This window comes from Sturnus vulgaris, chromosome 2 (genome assembly GCF_052056855.1).
Source record: "Sturnus vulgaris isolate bStuVul1 chromosome 2, bStuVul1.hap1, whole genome shotgun sequence".
Classification (NCBI taxonomy): domain Eukaryota; kingdom Metazoa; phylum Chordata; class Aves; order Passeriformes; family Sturnidae; genus Sturnus; species Sturnus vulgaris.
The window spans coordinates 5,050,293-5,074,034 of NC_142244.1; the positions used below are offsets into that span (position 1 = coordinate 5,050,293).

Below are 23,742 nucleotides of genomic sequence, written 5' to 3' on the forward strand. Positions count from 1 at the left end.
GTTGCCAGGATCAGATGCCACCGGATTATTGATGCAGCCAGCTAGAAAGTTGTTTTATGGGAATGAATAATTTTATGACTACCCTAAGAAAGCCATAAAGATACAAAGAGAGTTACACACCAGGCTTCTGCTGATCATGGTGGGTGCTCAGGGAAGAAGAGTACAGCCCTGTAAGACACATGTCAGCATTTGTTCTTTTTTTAACCTGGAAAAGTTGGCAATTGGACAGTAGAAGAACCACCACTGTGAGATCTTGTTCTTTTCTTCCATGGTAACATATGTGCTGGTATTCATGGATCCCTTCTTGGATTTGACTATGGCACTCTCTCTGCACATACTCCCACTGAGCTTTTGCACTATGGTTTTTGGAGGCTAGAGAAACAGACTTATCTATGTGCAACACTGATTGAATCAGTGGAGACCCTTGGCATTAACTCTAAGTGAAAGCATATGTTTTGCAAATTTGGTGATTTTTCCCTAGGCCTCGCAGGGGATTTTCTCCATAATTAATTACATGACATTTAGCATAATCCTTTGAGAGTGTGAGAGACAGATGCTGAATGCAAAATACTGATAACACCAACGTTGCTTTTTTTCCCAAATGCCACAGTCTTGGAGGATCCAGATTTCTTTTATCATGGAACTGATGGGTCATTTTTCACTCTGTTGGGAGGTCTGTGCTCTTCATTCTTCAGCAAACAACCTTCCCCATAGGATTTACACATCCAGTTGACTTGACATATGCCCCTGGAGCTTTGTGCAGACTCCTCTCAATAATGGAGAGATTTGCACACTGCTCAAGGGTGTTTCTTCCCACCTCCCTTAAACGTCTACTTTTTATGAGATAAATCACTCTTCATGGTTGCTCATCTTTCTCACCAGCTTTATCTAGGCACCTATTTACATAAAGCTTTAATTAAGTCAGCTAGAGTGTGTTTTAATGCTTTTTTGCATGTGCTTGTCTCCTCAGAGCTTTGTCCAAGACTCCTCTGACTTTGGCCCTGAACCAAACCCAGCACTGCAAGCAGCTTGAAGGCTTGGTGGTTTCTCAGGTGCAGCTGTGCCGCAGCAACCTGGAGCTAATGCAGACCATAATTCAGGCAGCCAGGGAAGTGATAAAGACCTGCCGAAAAACCTTCTCAGACATGAGGTGGAACTGCTCCTCAATAGAGCTGGCTCCTAACTACCTGCTGGACTTAGAGAGAGGTAAAAAGCACTGCTGGCTCAGTTGGGACTGGAGTCAGTAGAGACAACCTCCGTGTGTGTGTGTGTGTGTGCTGGAGATGGGAAGGGTCTTGCTCCTGGGAGGCCATGGAGGGACTACAAAGCCTACTTGTCCTGTTCTCTAAGACTACATCCCTCATGATGGTGCCAGTCATGCCCAGAGGCTCTTAGATCCACCAAGACCTGCTCTACCACAACTCTTACAAAGCAGGCCACTATTCTGGTCTGCTTGTCCCACTTGGAGTCATGGGATGAGCACAGGAGAAAAAGGAGGTAGGAGAATCCATGGAAAGGCTTAACCACATGCTCCGAGAGCAAATCACACCACAGTGTGAACAAGGTGCCTAAATCCATGTGACTCCTTGACCTGCTGGGATGTTGTGTTATGTTGAAGAGTTCACTTAGATGTGCTCCAAACTAGCAGTGCCATGGGACATCTCAGCTGCAGTGAGTTAGTGTGTTGGCTGCTCTGTGGGACACAGACTGTGTGAGTCTCTTTTTGGGGAGCATTTATCTGGCCCAGGAGGCTGAGCTGGAGTTCTTGTCTCTTTCAGGCACAAGGGAGTCAGCATTTGTGTATGCCCTCTCTGCTGCTGCCATCAGCCACACCATTGCCAGAGCCTGCACCACCGGGGACCTCCCTGGCTGTTCCTGTGGTCCCATCCCAGGTGAGACACCTGGACCTGGGTATCGATGGGGAGGATGTGCAGACAACCTCAACTATGGTCTTATCATGGGGTCCAAATTTTCAGATGCTCCCATGAAGATGAAAAAATCAGGATCACAAGCCAATAAACTGATGCATCTGCACAACAGTGAAGTAGGGAGACAGGTAACAAATCCACAAGAGTTATTGTACTTGTACAATCATCTGTAGTGTTGGTCACTCGGTGAGGTTCAGTGTCTCTATCAGCCAGCGAAAGGAGCAGGTTTCTCCTGGATTGCTCTGAACTCCTTTGGCTTGCTGAAAATGGTGCCTGTATAACTCACCCTGTGACTCAGGAGGTCCCAAATGCTACTATCAGTTTAACTGTGGGTGGGGATGTCTCACTGCCACCTGTTGCACAGCCAGTGTTGGCTCTGGTGTGCCTGCCCCTGGAGGTGTGGTGGGGATGGGTCCCAGCGGGCTCTGCCAAGGGCATTGCGTGGGCAAAGTGCTGTGTAAATGTGCAGGATTATCATCTGCCAGATGCATCCAGCAGCAGCTGCCTCCAGCCATCCCTGCAGCCAGGAGGGAGGATTTTTTTTCTTTTTCAAACTGCTATGCTAGTGATTATTCTCATATCTGGCACAAGCTTCTTTTAACAGCTTGCATCCAGTGGAGGGATAATATTTACCATGTGCAGTGCCTGGTGTGCACTGATGTGCCAATCCCTATTGCAGCCCTGCATGCAGCTGAAGAAATGGATGGGGGGGCCATAAAACTGACTCCTGCACCCATCTCTGGGACTCCAGTGGTTCCACAGACTGCTCCTATTGCACAGCTTGGTCCTTCCAGGACTGGCTCTGCAGACAAACTTGGAGCATGCTGAGCTCACTGGGAGCTTGCTGTGTAGCTACAAGCTGAGTCCACCTTTGCAGTGCACAACCATGTTGAAATCTCCCTCCCTGGCTCTTTTTTCTTTTTCTACTATTCCCACACTATTCGGTTTGTTTGTGTGGGGTTTGTTTTTGTTGTTTTTTTTTTTTTTTTTTTTAATTTTATTTTATTTTTGTAATGTCTTGAGGTTTTGTTTCAATTGCAAAGGCCAAATTTTTGTTTGGGATATTGTGTTGCCATGGCTGGTGCATTCAGCCCTTCCTGGCAGCATCCTGCCATGTCCCACTGAAATAAGAATAGTGCAGAATCGAAGCCAAAGGCTATTTTGGCCCCATGACCAGCAGAAAGGCAGGGTGAGAGTGCACTGAATTCTACAAAGCCATGACATTTCTCTTACCAAAGCACAAAGCTGCTGGAGGTTGGAATTTATGTTAATTATCTATTTATTTAATGCTTTGATATTCATCTCCTTAGGAATTTACAGGGTGGAAATGCAGCCCAATATAGATACCTAATCAAAATTCAAAATACTCTTCTGTCTTCTGGCTGCAAAGAAGCCCTTGTGAAAGTAGTCCTGGACTGACAGTGATCACCAAAGAGCTGTAGGATCTCATTCACTTTGCAAAGTAGCTACTCTAGGCTGCCTCTGCAGAAATGAGAACAGCAGTACTTTTCTATAGCAGTTCCTGCTAAGGAAGTACCTTCATTAGCAAGCTTGTGGGATGTTTGGTGGTAAGAGAAGGGCATTTCCTAACTCCTGCATTCCTTTTTGCAGGTCTTGAAAGCCTCTCTTGAAATGAAATGTAAGTGCCATGGAGTTTCTGGGTCATGCTCTATCAAGACCTGTTGGAAAGGCCTTCAAGAGCTGCGAGACATTGCACTGGACCTCAAAACCAAATATTTATCTGCCACCAAGGTTGTTCACCGGCCCATGGGCACACGAAAATACCTTGTGCCAAAGGATATTGATATCAGGCCAGTTAAAGAGACAGAGCTGATTTACCTGCAGAGCTCACCTGATTTCTGCATGAAGAACGAAAAAGTGGGGTCACATGGGACCCAGGACAGGTGAGAACTTCTGCAGTGGGTGCTCACTATACTCTGACCCCAAAGAGGAAAGGGCAAGAGGGGAACATGTATGAACAAGGGGCAATGGACGAGGTGACATATACATGAAGGTAAAGCACATCTCTAACACACAATATGGTTTACCACTGCCTAGCCCTGTGCATGATGGCTGTGGCCAAGACAGGGCTTGCTGGCACATTTTCCATTACACAGTCAGGCACAAGATACATTTCAAAATTCCCCGGGCAGCTCACCTCCACGGACACTTGTAAGGATCAAGCAGCTGCTTTATACTGTGGTGAGTCTCAGTCATTTCTTGCAGTCACTGCTGATTAGAAGAGTTCTCACTCTAAGGCTCCCCTAAGCAGACAAATGTTAACCCAGTTAGAACCGGCATTCCTAGATTGCCTTGAACTGCCCCCCCTCCCAAAACTACAAAGATGATATTTAATTTTTTTCTTCTACTGCATATTAAAGGTCCAGGTGTGTTTGTATTGCTTATGACTCTGCAGAGGAATTTTTTTATGGCATTAATATTAGGGATTTAAGGTCATTTTGGTCAAGCCCAGCCTCCACTGTCCCCTTTCATAGGCAACAGACATGCCTTTCCCTTCCCACCATCTGTTTAATTTCCTCCAAGAGAAACTAATTCAACATTTCAACAATCTGAGCATCTCTAGGAGGGCAGACCCATCTGATCTCTCTAGAGTTGACCCATCAACAGCCAAAAAAAATATGTGTTTCCAGAATTTTCCTAATTTTTGTTAGGTGGCTGCAATGGCTGGATTTCAACCTATCTCTTTAGTTGCTATCTTGCTGATTTACCTTCCTTCAGATAATTCTCATAATTCTTCTTTGCTCTTTCTGATATTTCATGGTGGAGGCTCAGGCAAGTGGCAAGGAGTATGTGCCTGGCCTTTTTTGGGATGCTTTCCTTTTAATGTAGTGGACATAGTGGTATTTGGACCATTATGGTTCAATGGAGAGAAGATTTTGCTGAAATGAAATGATCCAAATGCAGACAAGATAAACAATATATGCATGTGGGGATGTGGCACCTGGGGACATGGGTTAGTGGTGGGCTCAGCAGTGCTGTGGACTTGATGACTTTGGAGGGCATTTACAGCCTGAATGATTCTGTGATTCTGCATCAGCATTTAACTGGTGGAGCTGATCAGTAGATAAGACAGCTGGGTGAGATGAGACTGTCTTTTTTGTCCCCTGAGGTTTTATGACAGTTAATGTCCTGCATCCTCTGGCATCAATGTCTGGACTGCCTTACAGCAGCACTTATCTGACAGCTCTGTGGTGGGAGCACCAGGCTGACCTTTATCACTAATTCAGGAGTGGAGCATTAATTACCAAGTGAAGATGTTTATGAGTCACTGAGAATAGCATGGAAAAAGCATGTATTGAAACTGGTGTCTGAAAGAAAATGTCAGCGGAGTGGAAGTGAAGTTTTCGTGGATTTGTATGAATTTTGACATATTTGTGCCTTGAAAAAGACCCCTTTGCTGTGCCTTTCTGTTTTGCAAGAAAAGAATTGGTGAAGATTATTTGGAAATTAGTTTTCTAGGAATTGCATTAAATGAACAGGTTGTGTCAAAACAAAATTGAATTCATTACAGATTTGCCAAGTAAAACATTTTCCACGAGCTGAAATCCTTTCAAGGGACAGGGAGGTGCGACTTCTTCATCTAATCTTATTTTACAGCAGATTTCAACGTTTTATCCTGTCTAGGGATGAAAAATATGTCAAGGTCCTGAATGACCTTTTTTTTCTTTCTGAGGAAAGGAAAATGTGTATTGCAGGCGTCCGTTTATCTCGAGCTGGACGACAGCCATGATTGTGAACCTGCCAGCCAAGGGCCCACAGGAAGGGAGATTGAGTGAGGATTTAGAAGACCAAGATATTAAGGCAGGAGGGGATGACTTTCAAAAGGAACTTGTCAAAAAATACTCCTCATTCTCAGATGTGCAAGATGGTGATGGCCATGGGAGGGGAGGAGGGTGAGATTGTCCTGTGCTGAGCTTCAGGCATCGCTCAGGCCAAGTTTTAAGGTCATGTGTAGCTGGGCTTATTTTCATTACAGTCCATCTGCAGCCTCTTGAGAAGATGCCTGGTGTCTTAAAATTGGCATGTGTAATACAAGCCATAGAAACTCCTTTTCTGAACTAAATTACTAGAGGAAATAAATGTAAAATACACACAGTGTGTTTGAAGATTGGTCCATGCTTCCTGGGGGGAGCAGGGAAAGGGAGGGGATCTTCCCTAGTCTCCTCCTCCCATGGATGCCTTTTTCTCTTTGCAAATATTCTCTCATGGACAGGGTGCCTAAATGCATTCTAAATGTGGTGGCTCTGTTCCAGCATGCCACAGGGCTGCAGAGATAATGCCTAATGACAGGGATAAGGTGGAAGGATCACAAAAGGAATGCTGTTAGAGGGAGGGCATGGCAAAATGTGGTTCATGCTTACTTCAGAAAGTTGTAAAAATGCTCACATGGGAATAGCTCAAACATGATTTTATTTAATGACTCATATCCTGGAGGCATTTGAACATTTTGTCTTTATGCACATCAGGTAGATCCTGCTGTTTACAAGTATTCTTGTTTTTAAGGCCTGTTATGGCAATAAAGTAAAAACAGGGTTATTTTGTTGTGGTCCCTCATTTGGTCTACTCTGTCTTCAACCATCTTCCCACTTCCTTTCTGGCCTTTTTCTGGGTGCAGAGGTCAGTCCACACATGGGCTGTTGCAGTGCAGTCCCCTGTGTCCACAGCCCAGGAGACTTTGGGCATCTTCAGTATTTTCTAGCCCTGGTTTCTGCCTCCAAAGGGTTTTGGTGGGGGGATATGCCATTAACATCCCCTTTTCTTGTTCCTTGATAAAAATATTCATATTGATGCATTTTTGTGACAAAGAATGAGCAGTTCTGCAGCATATCCAGGGACAGTCCTTTTCCTCCTCCCTCTCCCCAAGGTCTGGTTGTTGCTCATAGTGTGCTGGAAGCAGGACAGATGGTTAAGTTGCAGCACCTTGGATGTGTTGGATTTCTCTGTATGCTGTAGGAAACAATTCTGCACTGCCATGTGGGTGGAAGGGATAATCTAATTAGTGATCTCTCTAATGTGAGGGATCATATTATGTAGACTTATTGTGTGTTTTTCAAGCAGGAGAGGGAATTACTATGTAGATGAACCATATGAAAATACACTCAGAAATTGTGCCCTCAGTTACTCAAAAGCCTTTTAGAGCTCTTTCCTGAAAGGATTTCAAAGCCTTCTTCAGAACAAGCCTAAAGCACTAAGACACTTTGAATTTTCTTGTTGAAATTTAGAAATGGTTTGGAAATCTGCATGCCTCCAAGTGCTCAGGGTATATTCAGATTTTAAAGTCAGGGAACTAAACTCAAACCTGAAGTTTGAGGCCTCTTGGAAGTGCTGAAAAGCTGATTAAGGAGCTGATTTTTGCAACTGGTATCCAAATCTCCTGCAAACAAGGCTTACTGCCACATTGACTCTAGCCAAACTCTGTGTGCTTATATACTACCATCACACTTTCATAACCAATTAAAAATGGTCTGGAGAAAAGTTTAAAGAAGCTGATCTGTGAAGCTGCAAGTAAAACTTTCAATGCAATAAATCAACCACTGGGAAAAACTGTAAATATTCCCCTTCTCAGAAATTTCTTGGACAAAAGCATTTTTTCATCTTTTAACAAAGTAGTTTAGTTGCTCCTGCCTGAGAAAATCACTACCAGTTTTGAGTAAATGAAAAATAATGGCAGATTATAAAACGGAGATATCTTTTGTGAGAAAATAAGCAAAAATATGAATCTTCTTTATTAGTAGGGTGCAATGTATCATGTTTCAAAGGCTGTTTAAGTCTCCTCAATGAATCCAATGAAAGGGAAATTCTGCCATGCATGCAAAACCATCCAGCCCCTGAAACCTTGCAGAGATAACAGAGCTGTTTATTACTGATCTTTCCCAGAGCAGTCTTGGAATCAAGCCAAATGTGGGAAGGAGCTCTCTTAGGCTGCAGAAATCGGGCTGCAACAGTGTGCTGCAGCTTAGCTGGGCTGATTGGCCACCACTCCTCAGTTGGTTCCCTGTGGCAAGGAATGTGGCCACTCTGGTGGCTGCTCCTTGCTCACATACCCTTTCTTTACTGCAATATAAAATATTAGTCACAAAAGTCTTAGGCTGGTATTCTTTCCTGGGTATGTACATACATGAAGTTGGCTGAGCATGCATCTGCTGCTCAGTTTGCAGTGTTCAGTGGCAGCCCTTGATACCACTTTGTTCCTGCTACCCCAAAAATATGCTTTGCATTGTGTGATAGTGTGGACATTGTTCAGCCTGTGGAAGAGAAGGCTCTGGAGAGACCTTGAAGCCCCTTCCAGTGCCTAAAGGGGCTCCAAGAGAGCTGGAGAGGGACTTTGGACAAGTGCCTGGAGTGGCAGGACAAGGGGGAATGGCTTCCCACTGCTAGAGAACAGGGCTAGATGGGATATTGGTATGAAATTTTTCCCTGTGAGGGTGTTCACTGGAACAAGCTGCTTAGAGAAGTTGTGGCTGCCCCATCCCTGGAAGTGTTCCAGGCCATACTGGGGCTTGGAAAAACCAGCAGGAAGTGTCCCTACTCATGGCATGGGGTTGGAACAGGCTGATCTGGGATTACATTGTCCTCCTGTACCAAAGCACTGGTGAGGCTGCACCTTGAGTACTGTGTGAATGTTGTTCCCCTTACTCCAAGGCAGACATTGAGGTGCTGGAGTGTGTCCAGAGAAGGGGTCTGGAACATAAGTGATATGAGGAATGACTGAGAGCAGTGGCATTGCTGAGTCTGGAGAAGAGGAGGCTCAGGGGAGACCTTATCACACTCCACACCTCCCTGAAAGGAGATCATACTCAGGCCGTGGTTGGTCTCTTCTCCCAGGAAACCAGTGACAGGACAAAAGGAAATGGCTTCAAGTTGTACTGAGGGAGGTTCAGGTTCGAGATTAAAAAGATTTTCTTCAGTGATAGATTCACTGAGCATTGAAACAGGCTGCCCAGGGAAATCACCAGCCCTGGAAGTGTTTAAAAAATGAGTGAACATGGCACTTTGTCATATGGTTTAGTGGACTTGGTGGTGACCTTCATGATTCCATTCTATGATCTCCAAGGTTCCCTTCCAACCCAAACCATTCTGTGATTCTTTGTTTGTGTAGGCAGTGGAATTTTTTAGCAAAAGCACTCATATGAAGCTGGGGAAGAGTAGTAGTTATGGGTAGACAACAGCATTTGATGTTTTTTTGTTACAGCTTCTTTTAGTTTCTGCTAGTGAGGGCACAGGATAAGATGAACTTTGAGTAAGTTATAATGTGTTCAATGATAGTTGGTTTTGGAACAGTTATCAGATGTGCTACCCGGTTTTTTATGAGATCCAACAAATTCTGAATAAAAAATAGCAAATAATGCTTTTGTGAGTGTCCCAGAAGAACTGGAGGAAACCTGCTCTAGCTAAAGATGTCCTTGTACATATCAGGGGGGCAGGTGGACTAGATGGCCTTTAAAGGTTCCTTCCAACCCAGACTATTCTATGATTTTATGAAAGTCAGAAAAGCATTAGCTTTCTATTCCTCCCACCTTATTTAGGTGTTATTCCTTCTTTCCCAGGGCAACATTCTTGCAGCTGGTGCCCATTTCAGTAATTAGGCCAGCTGTGCTTTTTTGTGTTATCTTAGTTAATGTGTGGGGAAGATTGAATTCTTTCTGCTTTGAGAGATCTGAATTTGATCATAAAGTTTCCTGAGGAGGTTTATGAATAATAAACGTATTTGTGCAAAGAATAATTTCACACAGTAAAATTGCAGCGGATAATGAATCCAGCTCTCTTAAACATATTTAATCCCTCTGCAACCAAATGGCATCTGAGTTAGAGAAAATTTGGTCTGGGAATGATTTATTGGTCTGGGAATGATTTTCCATGGACCTTGATCTTTTCAGGAGTAAGATTGAACTGACACCATCTAGGCTGTTACTGAAGACATTTCTCTACTCTGCTCTAAAAAGCAGCTTCTCTAAACAACCTGTTCCAGGGTTTTACTATCCTCAGTGTTAGGTTTTTCTTAATCAAAATTCAAACTAAACATAACCTAAAATAAATCTAATAATTTCTTGTCCTCTTTCCTTGCCGTATAAGGAACATTTTATCTTTCTCATTGTAGCAATAATCTTTTACAGAGGTGAAGACACCTCTCTTAACATACTTCTCTAAAGCAGTTCCTTCATTGTTTTCTACTTTCTGAACTGCTTCTCTGGCTCCCCTGGGAACATTCCCACATTTAACTTGATCTCTCTCAAAGTGTGTTGCTTACTTTGCACTTTAATCCACTGTCACAAAATGTCCTCAACTCCTTCTTCCCTAGCATTATCCCCAATTTTTTAAGCTCACTTTCAACTCCTCATTAATGAAAATACAGTTCCAGGATCTCTTTTGACATCTCCTCACTGACATATGCTATTGATAATTCTTTCCTGTACAGTTGTTTAGTGTCAGTCTCCAGTCATTCCTTGTGGATGAGAATGCAATTTAAATGTAGATAAGATTCTGCCCTCAAACTCTTATATAAAGCTGTGACTGTGATGTATTTTTAGGAATGTCCATTGTGTTATACATTTCCTGAGGGAATTGAATTATTTTTCTTTCTTTCTTTTATGTACTACTGCAGTACTTGACATTACTTGAGCAAGAAGCACCAAAGAAATAAATAGAAATTAGTTTTAAAAGAGAAAAAACATTACACAGCAGTTCTGTGTTCTGGGATTTGGAAGGCAGATGGTTTCCCTGTAGTCAGAAAGGGCTGAGGGAATGACACAGAAAAGGGGATGAGATGTCAAGGGAGGAACATCCCTTCTATCATCTTTAATGCAACAGCCCAGGTGCTGGCTGTATATGAGAAAAAGGACTGCAGAAAGTGCTCAGATTTATGTTTTACTCCTGTAACAGCATCTCCCTCATCCACTGGGAGGTGCACTGGGCCAGAAGGGGAGTTGCTGTGGCCCAGAATGACTTTTTGTGTCCTCATTAAAAAGTCCTTATCAATAGGATTTATGGAGTGAGGTTCCAGTGGGTATCTCGTCCCTGTCATCATACCAAAATCCTGGGTGACAGTACAGAGTTGGCCTCAGTTTGGATCCCAGGTGCCAGCTGTGCAACCAAAAAATATCTATCTGCTGCTGGGACAGAGTAAATAGGGATTCACAATGAAGTTGTGTGACATTGCTAAATTAGATTTCATCAATCCTAGAGGTTTTTCCAACCGAAATAATTCCATGATCTCCCCCTAGCTTTTAAAATTAAAATCCCTACTCTCCATCTGGGGGAAGACTCTTAGAAGTTTTGGGATGCCCTTCACGACCTCTGCTGAGGAGCCACCCCCATGAGGCTGGATTGAGTTATTTGGATATTGCAGTGTTTCTTCAAATGAGGGCTAGAAAGGGGACATTTTGGACAGGCATATTGAGCGAGATTTGTCCAGCCAGCACTGCTGACCTTCTCCCTTCCAAAAGAAGAAAAAAGCCCTGTGACAATGTAGAAGCCTGTTCTTGAGCCAGAGCTTTGGCTGGGATTACGAGCGAAGCATAATTTCTCACCAGTGTTCCAAGTGCTTCTAGAGGTTACAGTGTTGTGTTACGATGCAATCGCCTGCCTCCTGTTTTCTCTCCAGGGCTCAGGAGGAGGGCATTTCTCTGAGTTGCTGGAATTGCCCTGGACCAGGCCCAAAACAAATGAGATTGAACTTAACCCATCAGTGGGGAGCCTGGTGAGATCCCAGCCGTGGGCTCTGAAAGCTGATGCTCAGGGCTGCTTCTGTGGGTAAACTCTGGAGCTCTTTGTCTTCCTCCACTGGCTGAGAAACTACCTGCTTCATCTTGTTTAACGAAAAATGAATCTAATTCATATCCAGGCCTGTGCTTTAAAACAGAAAACAAAATCTCTGCTTAGTGGCATTGTCAGGAAAGTTTTCTAGAAGCCTGTATGGGTTTAGGATGGGGTCAAAATTTTGCTTTGGCTATTCAACCCACCCATTCTGAATGTCCCTATTTCCTGATACCAGACTGAGGGAAGCTTGAGGATTTATTTAATAAGATTTTTCTTTTTCCTTTCTTTGTTTCAGGCTGTGGGCAATGGGGAAATTATATGGGAAGGCATATCTCCCACTAGATTCACTTTTATTTTTTTTGGCAAACCACAGGAGTGGATGGAGGGAAAGTAGGAGAATCCCAGGTCCTAGTGCAGCAGGTAGAAGAGTTTTGCATTCTATTTGAATGGGGTTGAATGGGATAAATATCACTGTTGTGTGCCTTGTATGTTTGGGGAGTGAATGTCCTCAGTGGTGAGCTGGACCCGTATTTATTCCTTTTCTTGGCCATTTTAGTGAGCTCCCAGCATGAAGTGACAGGGATGCCCTGCACATCCCTTGCCATGTTTCTGCAGATTCCCCATCCTCCCCAGGTGAACCTCCAGGAAACAACATTTCCATCCACTAGCAAAGCTGAGTAAGGTTGACAAATACCCTCCCCTATTCTAATGCCAACACACCTATATTTGAACCTTTGCTCTGAATACTTAATGCATTTATTAATACATTTATGAGGAGTCATTTGGAGGTTTCTTGTGGAGGGGCCCCAGCTCACAGGGGCACTGACAAGGCCTTTGGTTCAGCGTTAGGCAAGCACATTCAGTGTGGCTATACACTTCAGCTTCAGTAGAGGCTTTCAAAGGTTTGTAAATATTTACACACACTCCTGAATGAGAGTGAGCTGGGGGGGCCTTTAAACACTGAACATGGAGAGAATTGTGAACTAGAATAACAAACAGGAGGCAGAAAAACTTAAAGAAGAGCAAGAGCAAAATCTCAACACTTCACTAATCCCATAATGTTTCCTAAAGCATTGCCTTATGACCAATTCCTATAATTCTAGTGGATTTATTTTCATCTAGTAACAGTTGCTTAGCTCAAGGATCCAACTTATGCTCCTCTCTCATCTTCCTGCCCCAAAGCAGCCTTGGTGTGTTTCTGCCCAAAACAGACAGAAAATAGCCACACAGAGTAAGATTTACAGAGATGTCAGCAATTACCCCACTCAATAAACCACCTTTCTTACAGTAGTTTCAAAACTCCATCAAGTTCACAAGTCCATGGTGTTGGGTACACACAAAAAAAAGTGGAAGCATGTGACCAAACAGTAACAGTTCTATTCTGGATTGTCTTTACAGTCTGTGGAGAAATGATGTCTCTAGGACATGGTTCATCGCATTCAAAATTCAATGTCTGGTGCACTTTCATGTCCAGTGAATACTGGCGTACTTTAGGAAATGGGGTAGATGTTTTTTGAGGACAGATGTGAAATGGTAATCAATGGATCAATGAAAGAGATTCCTCAGTTCAGGAGTTGCTTCTGAAAACCTCAAACCATTCACTGGCAAGCAGACAAAATGAGGGAATCCAACGCAATAGCTGAGTTATCCCACTGAGTCTGGCTTTAATTAAAAGCAGAAGCAAAACAAGCAGTGAAAGTCTGTGTGATATTTGGTGACTTGTCATCCTACCCTGTGCTCCTGCCACACTGCCTGTTCCTGGGTCAGACTCAGGGTGTTCTGGGGCCAAACACCCAGCTGCTCATGCTGTGCTGGGAGAAAATCAAAGGGAAAAAAGGGTGAACAGTCCACCCCTGCTAGTACTGACTGTGATTTCCCTGATGGGATCAGTGCTGCATAGTGGCTGTAACAGCCTGCCAGTATTCTTCCCAGCCTGGGATCCTTGGCATGGAGCCTGTTCAAATGCTGTCTTGCTCTAGGGTTCCTCCTTTGCCCTTTTCAGGTGGACAAATATCAGTGTTTGTTCTTTAGGGTGTCATCTTCTTGTAGCTCCTTTCAGAGAGTTTTGGAGCCTGCCTGGGAACACAGATTGTTTGGAATGATTAGTTCTTGTTGCGGACGTATCTCAATGGCTTTGCATGTCTGCTTGTGTGAGAGCAGCCTGGCCCATCCCACAGGCAGCCTGGATGCTGCCAGGCCCAAACTGAGGGGTAGAACAGGAGTTTAATGTTATTTTGGGTGTCACAGCAGGTCGTGTGATGGCAGCCCAGGGCTTCCCCTGCCACTCTTGCAGGCATAAGGAGCTTTTGGCTGGATGCTCGCTGTGCTGGCTTCACCCAGTGCCTTGCAGAGCTGTCACTGCAACACCACAGAGTTTGGGAAACCCTGCAGGAATTTGCACTCACTCACAGCATTTTCCTTCTTCCAGGCAATGCAACAAGACTTCCAATGGGAGTGACAGCTGCGACTTGATGTGCTGTGGCAGAGGCTACAACCCCTACATGGACAAAGTGGTGGAGCGTTGCCACTGCAAATATCACTGGTGCTGCTACGTGACCTGTAAAAAGTGTGAGAGGACTGTCGAGAGATATGTGTGCAAATGAAAACCCTCCTCTGCCCACCTGGGAGCTGAGACACCCCAGCACTGTTCAGAGAAAACATTTCCTTGACTAGGCATCATTTATCTTGTAAGGACACAGACTTGAGGAGAGATGGTAGGAGGAAAAGCAATGATCCCACCAGTAAAAATAAGAACGTAAAAAAACCTCCCAAAAAGCAACAAACCCACAAATGCTTCCCCCCACCAATAAAACGCTCTCTGAGAAGACAAAACCTCATTTGGGATGGTATCTTCTTCCAAAATATTTTCTATGGTTGCCAATGATGTCCACCCATCAAGTGCCTTAGTATCCTGAGAAATAAATATAGAAACTTTCCCTGGGGAAAGAAAAGAGCAACATTTGTTTGACATTAACTAAGACTCACACCTGCCTATGCCTTCTATCACAGATACTGAATCTCCATTTGGACCATCCCAGAAGGAAAAATGCTACAACTTTTCAGCAATATCTGCCTTTGTTGCCAAAGACTTAATTTTCAGCAGGGAATCATCCACTTGGAGTGATAAAAGTGGGAAGATTTCAAGTCAATGCCCTGAAATGAACAACTAATTTTAATCTTTCTTTTACACAGGTCTGTGACTTTGAGCTTATTGCTGAAGGAAAATATGTCCTTGACTTGTCCAGGCTGGAAAAAATTCAGCCATGAAAAAGTCCCCTGGAATCCTGGAGGCAGTGAGAGTAGGGTAGGCTGAGAAGGACTTTATGGGGTCCACAAGGCAGTAGTGGAGCCATTAGGATAAAATAACAAACCTAAGTCCAAATCCAGTGGAAAGTAAAGAAGAAAAGCAAGCTTCTGCTCTCTCTCTGTCTCTCTTTGCCCTTGGGGTGTGATACCTTAGTCACTGACATTCTTCCACGCTGACCCATGACGTCCTTGGGGAAATATGCCACTGGCTTTTTCCCCCACAAAACTATTGGTCCAACCTCAGGAAACTGCAGAGAGCGGAGCAATCCTGGCTGTAGGGAGTACAGCCATGGAAATCAGCAGCTATTCACAGCAGGAAGGAATGGGAATGTGTCAGCCCCTTCACATGGCCCTGCCCTGACACAGCAGAGAACCACTATCTGTGGCTGTACATATTTTCTTTTGTATGCAGATATACAGAAATATTTATATCTTTCATCTACTTTACTTTCTACATAAATATATCCTTTATATTATAAACAGGCATTAACAATAGTATGAAATAAATGCTGAAGTTACTGGTGCAACAGCAGAATGTTAGATTATGGTTTCACTCTTCTACTTGGAAAGCAATTCTGATTTTCCTCCAAAGGATGGGAAAAGAGTCTGGTTTGAGGCACTCACTGGTACAGGATAGGTAAGTTTCTTTATTCCTTGCCTCCCCAGCCTCTTGATTTTGAGTAGAATTAGCCAAGATCACAGTCAAGACAATGAAACAGAACACTTGGAGAAAGGAAGAGTCACCATTGGTGTTTTTTTTTTTTATCAGCGATCACTCTCATTGGTAAAATTTCCTAGTGCCCCTGAGGAGCTTAATAACAAACATGACTCATAACTCTCATGTCATGAGTGGTTGGCTTCTGGCTCCTGCACGTAGAGGAGCTGCTGTTCAGTGGAGGTTTTAACATAGCCTAGGCTCCCTTATTTACTTGTTTGGTTTATGTTTTTGTTAGCTTGTTTTTTTTTTATTTTGGTTTTTTTGTTTGTTTGTTTGTTTTTGTTGTTGTTGGGTTTTTTTTGTATTTTGGTTTGGTGCTTTTTTTGTTTTGGGGTGTTTTGGTTTTTTGGGTTTTTTTGGGTTTTTTTTTGTTTTTTTTTTTGTTGGTTGGTTGGTTTGTTTTGTTTGGGGTTTTGGGGGGGGATTTTTTGTTTTGTTTTTTTAGTAGTCATCCAGCCCTGTATACTGATTGTGAAAAGTGATGTTGGAGAAGGATGCTGCTCCAGTAACAGAAGGCAGCAGAACTTTTGATGTCTTTCAGATCATTCTTGGGCACCCCAACCCCATGCAAAATGCTGTAAGCAGCCAAAAAAATCACTCCTACACAAATGTAGATGGACTCTGTCACTTTTCTGGGGGTAAATATGTCAGTAACACTGCAATCTTTCTCCAAATCCTCTTTTTTTTTTTCCCACTCAGCCACTCCCTAGGGGGCAACTGCCTCTTACACGTCTGTGAGCAGCCCTGGGGAGTTGGACGAGAAAAGCATCATGTGCACTAAGAGCAGAATTAGAGGTATTTTGTTCTCTCCAGCCACTTTGCTTTGCTGTGATGGGTTTGGTCTCCTTGCCTCCTTCCCTCCCCCAGTTATGAGCAGGCAAAAAAAGACCTTTCATAGTTTGTCAGTGGTTTGTGTTATTGTCACCCCATAAAAGCTGATGCACTACAAGGTCTCTGCAGTGCGGTGTGATGAGTGGTGGGTGTCTTTAGGCTGACATGCAGACAGGCTGGTGGCACGAATCCCACTGCTCTCCAATGCCAGAATTTGGCTTCATTTGATGTGTAAAGAAACCATTCTTTTAAGGGATTCTATTTTTATTTCCAGTTTCTGATGAAGCCAACAAGGCGTGGATGTTCTGACCAAAGAAAAATTTGAGCATTTCAATGCCATTCTGTAATGACTCTTTTTCTTGCTCCCTTGCTGATGTCATGAGTCTTTCTGTTTGGTGAAAAAATTAGTAAAAAGGAAGAAATGGTCTACACATACACTGTTTTCAGCTGCATTTCACTCCTCCCATGTCAGACTTGTGATCCTTGACTGGCTTTCTCACGCCAGAAGAAATCATCACCTGGAATTAAAGGAAGTGAGCGAACCAAGGCATCTGCAGGTCCATCAGGTGGGAAATGAACCCACAGCAGAACTTCAGACACGGTGGTAACTCACACTTTGCCATCTCATGCCACAGATGTCCATTACTGAAGATACTTACCTGAAATGGCTGAATTGTTTGAAGTTTTGCAGTTTGGGGCAACCACGTTTAAAATCTCTGCTGAAACCATATTTAAATTCTCTAGATAATCCACCATGGGCTTCATCTGAACTTCGCTTCTTTGACAAAAGAGTCTGTGTGGCCCCAGCCCATGTCTTAGGCTGTTTGTGTATGAATTAACATTGTTACACTGCTTTTGACATAACTTCTAAATTTCAGGGCTCTTTTCTTCTCTGGAGCAGCTGCACACTCTATTAGGAATGTGCCCAGGGTGATGTGCCTTCCTAAAGTGAGAGTCATGCACAGGGCAAGGTCTGATAAACTGCAGCCTCCTTTGTTACACAGGCCTGCTTCATCCAGCAAACTAGGGCCATCTCCTCAGTTTGATGGCTTTAAGCTGAAATAAGGTAGGTTTAGATTAGATGTTAGAAAGACATTTCTCCCTGTGAGAGTGATGAGGCCCTGGCACAGATTGGCCAGAGAAGCTGTGGCTGCCCCATCCCTGGAAGTGTCCAAGGTCAGGCTGGACAGGGCTTGGAGCAACCTGGTCTAGTGGAAGGTGTCCCTGCCCTTGGCAGGGGGGTGGAACAAGATGAGATTCTAAGGTCCCTTCCACCCCAAACCATTCAGTGATTCTATGCTCTGGCATTTCCAATTTATTTCAGAAAAATATCTTTCTATGAGCAGTAGACAGCACTTTCTGCTTTCCTTTCCTTTTGGTAAGAACTAGGAATAAAGAGAGTACCTATAGCACAGGGCCATACTGGCAGAACCACTCATAGTGCATCTTTCTCCTTGCAGCCTGTCTCTGATGCTTGCATCAGCAGCAAAGCACAGAGAGGCCAGAAGAGAAAGTGTCACATCTCTCAGTTTCAATTATTGATACAGCAGGGATCCAAAACAGAATGGCCAAGTTGCTTTTGCAGTCTAGAGGAAGGTGTCCCTGCCCATGGCAGGGGGTTGGAACTGGATGGTCTTCAAGGTCCATTCCAACCCAAATCATTCTATGATTCTATAATATTTTGTGCATGTGCCGTGTGAAAGATATTTGGGAGAACATTTGTCACAAACCAAGGAAAATACATCCCTCCTTCCCTTTCTCAGGCCTTCAGCAAGCAGTTTGTAAGGCTTTGGTCTGAAACACTGAGATCCTTCAGCTACTGCAGAAAATGGCTTTAACTACTGTGAATGTCTTTGCCAGGTGATGCTGCAGTTCCCTTCTTATAGCATGTCTTACCATATCCAACAGCTGATATAATTTGGCCCAGCTCCATGTCGTACTGCACAGTACTGTTGATTTACACTAGCTGGCAAAATACATCTGATTTATTCCCACAAACACTGTTATTTCACAGCTTTACACTATTACCCCTAATGGAAACAGCCAAGCTATCCTGAAGAGTATTGTGCTGGTGGATTTGTAGTATTTTAATTAATTTGAAAAAAAAATCTATGATTTACTAAAGCAGTTTGGACTTAATGCTATTTTCGAATCTGAGGTTTTAGACCCTGCATACATCTGGCTGGCTTTGTATTTTTGATTAATTCCCCCCATCCCTACCCCTTCCAGTTTTGTATCATTTAGGTTTCTCCATAAGGTAGGCAAATGCCATTCATTATAAAAAACTCTCATCTGATTGTCTCTTTTATTCTACAAAAATAGAAAGTATCTTAATTATACTAAAGCAGGCAGTAAGGGAAGAAGAAAAAAAGCTGAGCACAATTAGCAGTGTCTCTGTCAGAAAAGTGATAAAAGAGTCCCTGAGGGACCATCCCTCTTCCTGCTAGAAAACAGATCCGTGTAGACAACCATTATCATCCTCCAAGTGAGATAGACTTGTGCTGCCCAGCTCAGGGCTACCTGTCTGGGGCTCAGAGGAGGCTCTGGGGATGCTTGGGAATATGGGGAACAAGAGGAAAATTCAGGGCTGGGATCAACTGTTAGACCTCCACCCTGTGACAACAGATTTGCCTTTCCCTGCATCAGACAGGGGCTTGTGAAACACCATTGTTTTGTTCCCAGGAGCAGATCAGAGCTATCACAGGCACGACTTTCTCCTCTGCAAGGGAGATGGAGCAGAAAACAAGATTTGGGAGAGGGGGAGAAAGAACAGGAAACTTAAAATCCACCTGAGATTAATGACTTTAACATGTACAACATGTTTTGTTTTGTTTTCCTCTCAGGAGCAGTTTATCAGTCAGACAGAGTTTGATTAAATATCTCAGTAGAGCTATGGTTTATTCATCTAAAGCACAAATTACCCTCTGTTCATGGAAGCAGCATTAGCTCTGTTTTCTAATTGTGAGAGCAACGATAACAATAAAAATAGTAACAATAGAATACATTGTGGATTGTTTTTACTTCCTCTTTTGTTAAGAATAAGTGGACAGTATTTTGTCTGTATTGTAAATTAAATGAGTTTTAAATTTTAAAGATCCTTTCTGGGCTGTGTGGAAAGTTTTCTTTATTTTTTTTTCTCTTTTAAGTGAAATTTTTCAAGGTATTTACCAGAACCACATTGGCTTGAAATTTCTCTTAAGGCAGAAGAGGATGAAGGTGGAGCTATAAAAATTAATCCAGGTAAAGCTGGATGCTCACAATCCTGTGCTTGTCTGAAGATCTAGCAAAATTTCAACATCCTTGAGGATTGGCTGCTTTCTCAAAATTTTTGCTGTATTTCAGAAGAAAGAGGGATTTAAGATCCATTATTCTAAGAGGCATCCTTCCTTCTCCGTTGTTTCTCATCCTAAATTTCAAGATAAAAATTATCCTAAAATAATTTGAAATTTAGGATAAGATGCTAAAGTCTGCGTCATTATGAAAGCCATTAATAACAGCAACTGTGTCACCATCAAAGGAAACCAGCTGGTAGACGTATTTCAATTCATAGAATGGTTTGGGTTGGAAGCTCATCTCATTCCAAACTCCTGCCATGGGCAGGGACACCTTCCACTAGATTAGGTTGCTCCAAGCCCATCCAACCTGGCCTTGAACACTTCCAGAACAGCCCCAGCTTCTCTGGGCAGCTTATGCCAGTGTTAAATATCCCCAGGTCAGTGAGGTCCATCGTGCACAGGGGGATCCCAAACTTTCTCTGCTGCCTGCAGACACTGAAAACACACACCACCTGCAGTTACTTTCCACTCAAGATGCAATTAATTTTACTAAGTGCTGCACATGTTGACCAGGGTCAGGCTTGGGCAGGAAAACTGTTTTCTTTTCTAAACTTCTGCTCTGCCCAGGGAGCTCCTCATATGGCTCAGACAGATTAAAACCCCACCTCAGTGCTCACCTCTGCAGGTGCTTCCTTCCTTGCTGCCAGCAGCGTGTGAGCTGTGGGGGGGTGTGAGCTGGAAGTACCTTTGCTTTTGGGGGAAGTGGGAGATGACAGCAAGCAACTCCCTGTGCATCCACACTCCAGAAGCAGCTCTTGGGTATGACATAAAATTGTTGACATGACACCTGCAAAGAACGGCCTGATTTAAGACAGCAGTAACTCCCCAGCTCGCCCTGTCTCCCACACACAACTTTTCCTCCACTGGATGGAATACTCCTCTCAGCAGTTTGCAGTGAAGCATCTGGTGCCATTTGAGGCACCTCAGACCTTGTCCTTGTGAGAATTCTCTGCCCACCAGGGCTGGAGGAGGAACATCCAAGGGACACCCATGGGCATTTCAAGCAGTACTGATGTTTAAGCAATTCAGTTGCACCCCTGCATCTGGTGATGCAAGGACTTGAGGACAGTTTCTTCCCTTCACAGCACTTGTTCCAAAGGCTCTTCCAGGTCTACCATGGATCAGCAAACTGAATGACACCCAAAAATTTGCTGTGCAATGCCATCAGGCTCATTCTGCCCCATAAGTGCCATTGGCCCCCATAGTCCAGATCTGATAACCCCAAATCGCCAAGAGGGGCTTCTGAATTAGGCAGGACCTTAGTACAGACTCATAAGTTGTTGAATGAACTGCCCCAGCAGGAATTCATGGGGCAGGTTTTGGAGCAAGCTGTTCTCAGCTCTCTGCAATAAAGATATTTTCAGAGTGTAGAAATCTGGAATGCCTCCAGAGAGGGGATTGGGATGAGATGAATTATGTCTACTGGGAGTTAGTGTGACCCTTTTCATGTAGATAGCCATTGAGCAGATGTGGAAAGTCAGGTGAGGCTTATCCTTAGTCTGATGCTTGTCATAGGGGTCCTTTTGTTTTGATGTTTGGTTTTGTTATAAACCAAGCTAATTAGTTATTAAGTGTAGCTGGACTATTAGCACCAAAGAACGAGCCTATATAACATCCATGCCCAAAATTATTACAGCTGGTATCTATTATATTACATAAATTGCTTAAATACACTTCCAAATAGAACAATGAAACTCAGTGAACAAAATCAAACATTGTAAACATGAATTTAGCTGGTTAGACTTACTTTTTCCTTTTCTCTCCATTAGAGGGAACATTTTCATCTTGGGATTTGCACAGAATTCCAAGGAAACTTAAAAATGGAGTTTGTAAAGAAAATCAAACCATTCAAGCACACTGTCCACTTCACAGTTGCAATCAAATGTCTGACTCAAGGCCCCTGAACTTGGCTTGTATTGATAATTGCACTGGTACAAACTAACTTTTTTTTTCCCCCAGCCATTAAGGAGGATATTTCAGATAATAAAGCATAAACAAAGAAACTTCAAAGAACAAAATGAATGCCATACAGTGACTGTGTTTTACATGAATGTTGAATTGCTGGCAGAGGATTTCTCCTTGCAAAATATTTTCCATTACTCTATATCATCTGGTTAATAGCCTAAGTGCCCAAGCTTACCTTCAAGAGATTTAGATAAACTGAGAGATCTTCCTGCATAGAAGGACACTGACCATTCCTTCAACATCATGCTTTTTCTCCTCAAAGTGATCTTAGCCAGTGTAATGAGATTGACCTTCTTTCCTTTTGATATCTTGCTGGTGTTTCTGAACAATTCTGTCAGTGGTGTGTGTACTGGATGAAATACATTAGAATAAAGGAATCATGAAGAATCATTATATACTTCAAAGGCAAAAAGATCCCCCCACAGCTGTCAGGGGTTGATATACTCCAAAGTGCCTTTTAGACACCTAAATTCAGTAGCGAGAATTGAGTCCTATGATTTATATTTTGGCTTGGTTTAATCCAGAACAAGTGTTCTTTTCTGATTTTGTAACTAATATAGATGTATAAATAGCAAGATGTAAAGAAATTTGGTATTGGAATTCACCAACATTTTCATTAAATAATACTCACATCCTCTTTTAGCACCACCAAATGTTACTCCACAGATCTTGAATTCCATCCCTTTTCTCCTTCTGCACCATATCCCATATATTTTCAGGAGCTCTCCTGCAGAGAGGCACCTAGAGTGAGAATCATCTTGTCTTGAAGACCCCACACATGAGCTAACCCAGCACTGTCACTGTGATGGATGGGTGCAAGGAAGGGATGAACCCACTGTGCTTCCTCTGCCACTCCACATTTTAGCCCAGGCTGTAGTAGGAATATATGGTTTGTGTGTTAGCTGGTTTGCCCCTGAGATCTCACCAACCTCACCCAGTTCTGGGTGATAATTGAACCCAGGACTGGTTCTGCTGGGTTTTATGTTAAGGGGATTTTCTCTGATCTAGCTGAGGGTAGGTGATGGAGTTATGTTAGAAATACAGTGGAGGTGGGTTTATATTTATCATCACCCTGTAACTATGACTGACACAAAAAAGATTAAAGCAATAAAGCCCAAAATAGAACATCTTGCAGTTTTCAGGTTTTTTTTTTTAAGGCCCAAGTTTTCAACTAGGATTTGGCTTGACAGGATAAAGTACATTTTCAAGCTCAGCTTCTTAATGGGCTACATCTGCTTAATGTAATTTTGCATCTGTACTGTGTGTCTTGTCAGACACAGGCACAGTCAGGGCTGCATCCAGCAGTACTCACTTTCCCTGGAATCAGATAAACTCAGCCCAATAAATTAGTTTTACTGCTCTCAGTATCACCCTGTTATCATTGTGAGTTATTTAGTCTGGGCTTCCCAAACTTTCCCATTCTTTCACAATGAAAGGAATTGAACTCCCAAAATATATAAATTAGTTTCTCCCATTTTTTTTCTTTCTGTCTTTCCCTATTTTCTTCCCTTTTCTTTCTTCTGCTCTCTCTTGCTTTTCCTGTATCTTTTTTTTTCCTGCATTCTCTCTCTTTCCATCAAATGGCTATATAAAGTACTTCACAATTGCACTTCTATAAAATCTAGCTTTCTGCTCAAAGAGAAGCTATTTAATTAGGCAGTTGTGACCTGCCTCTCAGTGTAACTCAGAAGCAATGATTTATACCAGCTGAATAGGAATTCTGGTACTTGGTAGGAGATTTGTGAAGGTCTGACTCATAAAGTGCTTTGGACTGTGTATTATATTAGCTAGAAGAACATTTTGCAAAAATAAAGTTGTATTTTATGCCCCAACTGATGTTTTTTTCCCTTTCCCCTATCCTTTATGTTCCCACACTGTTTTC

General features: G+C 43.1%; 1 protein-coding gene across 7 annotated transcripts in view; it reads left to right on the forward strand.

The window, feature by feature from the left end:
• The window catches only part of WNT11 (Wnt family member 11), a 27,402-nt gene extending 11,864 nt beyond the window's left edge, over positions 1–15,538 (forward strand). For 5 of the 7 annotated variants that reach the window (XM_088157657.1, XM_088157653.1, XM_088157655.1 and 2 more), the window contains 4 exons: positions 971–1,206; positions 1,779–2,056; positions 3,540–3,832; positions 14,134–15,538. In XM_088157657.1, coding sequence (XP_088013783.1) covers positions 971–1,206; positions 1,779–2,056; positions 3,540–3,832; positions 14,134–14,308 — 982 coding nt within the window. In that variant the 3' untranslated portion in view covers positions 14,309–15,538. The remainder of the gene's footprint in view (positions 1–970; positions 1,207–1,778; positions 2,057–3,539; positions 3,833–14,133) is intronic. The other 2 variants (XM_088157675.1, XM_088157682.1) reach the window with 1 other exon arrangement.
• Positions 15,539–23,742: the final 8,204 nt, after the last annotated feature.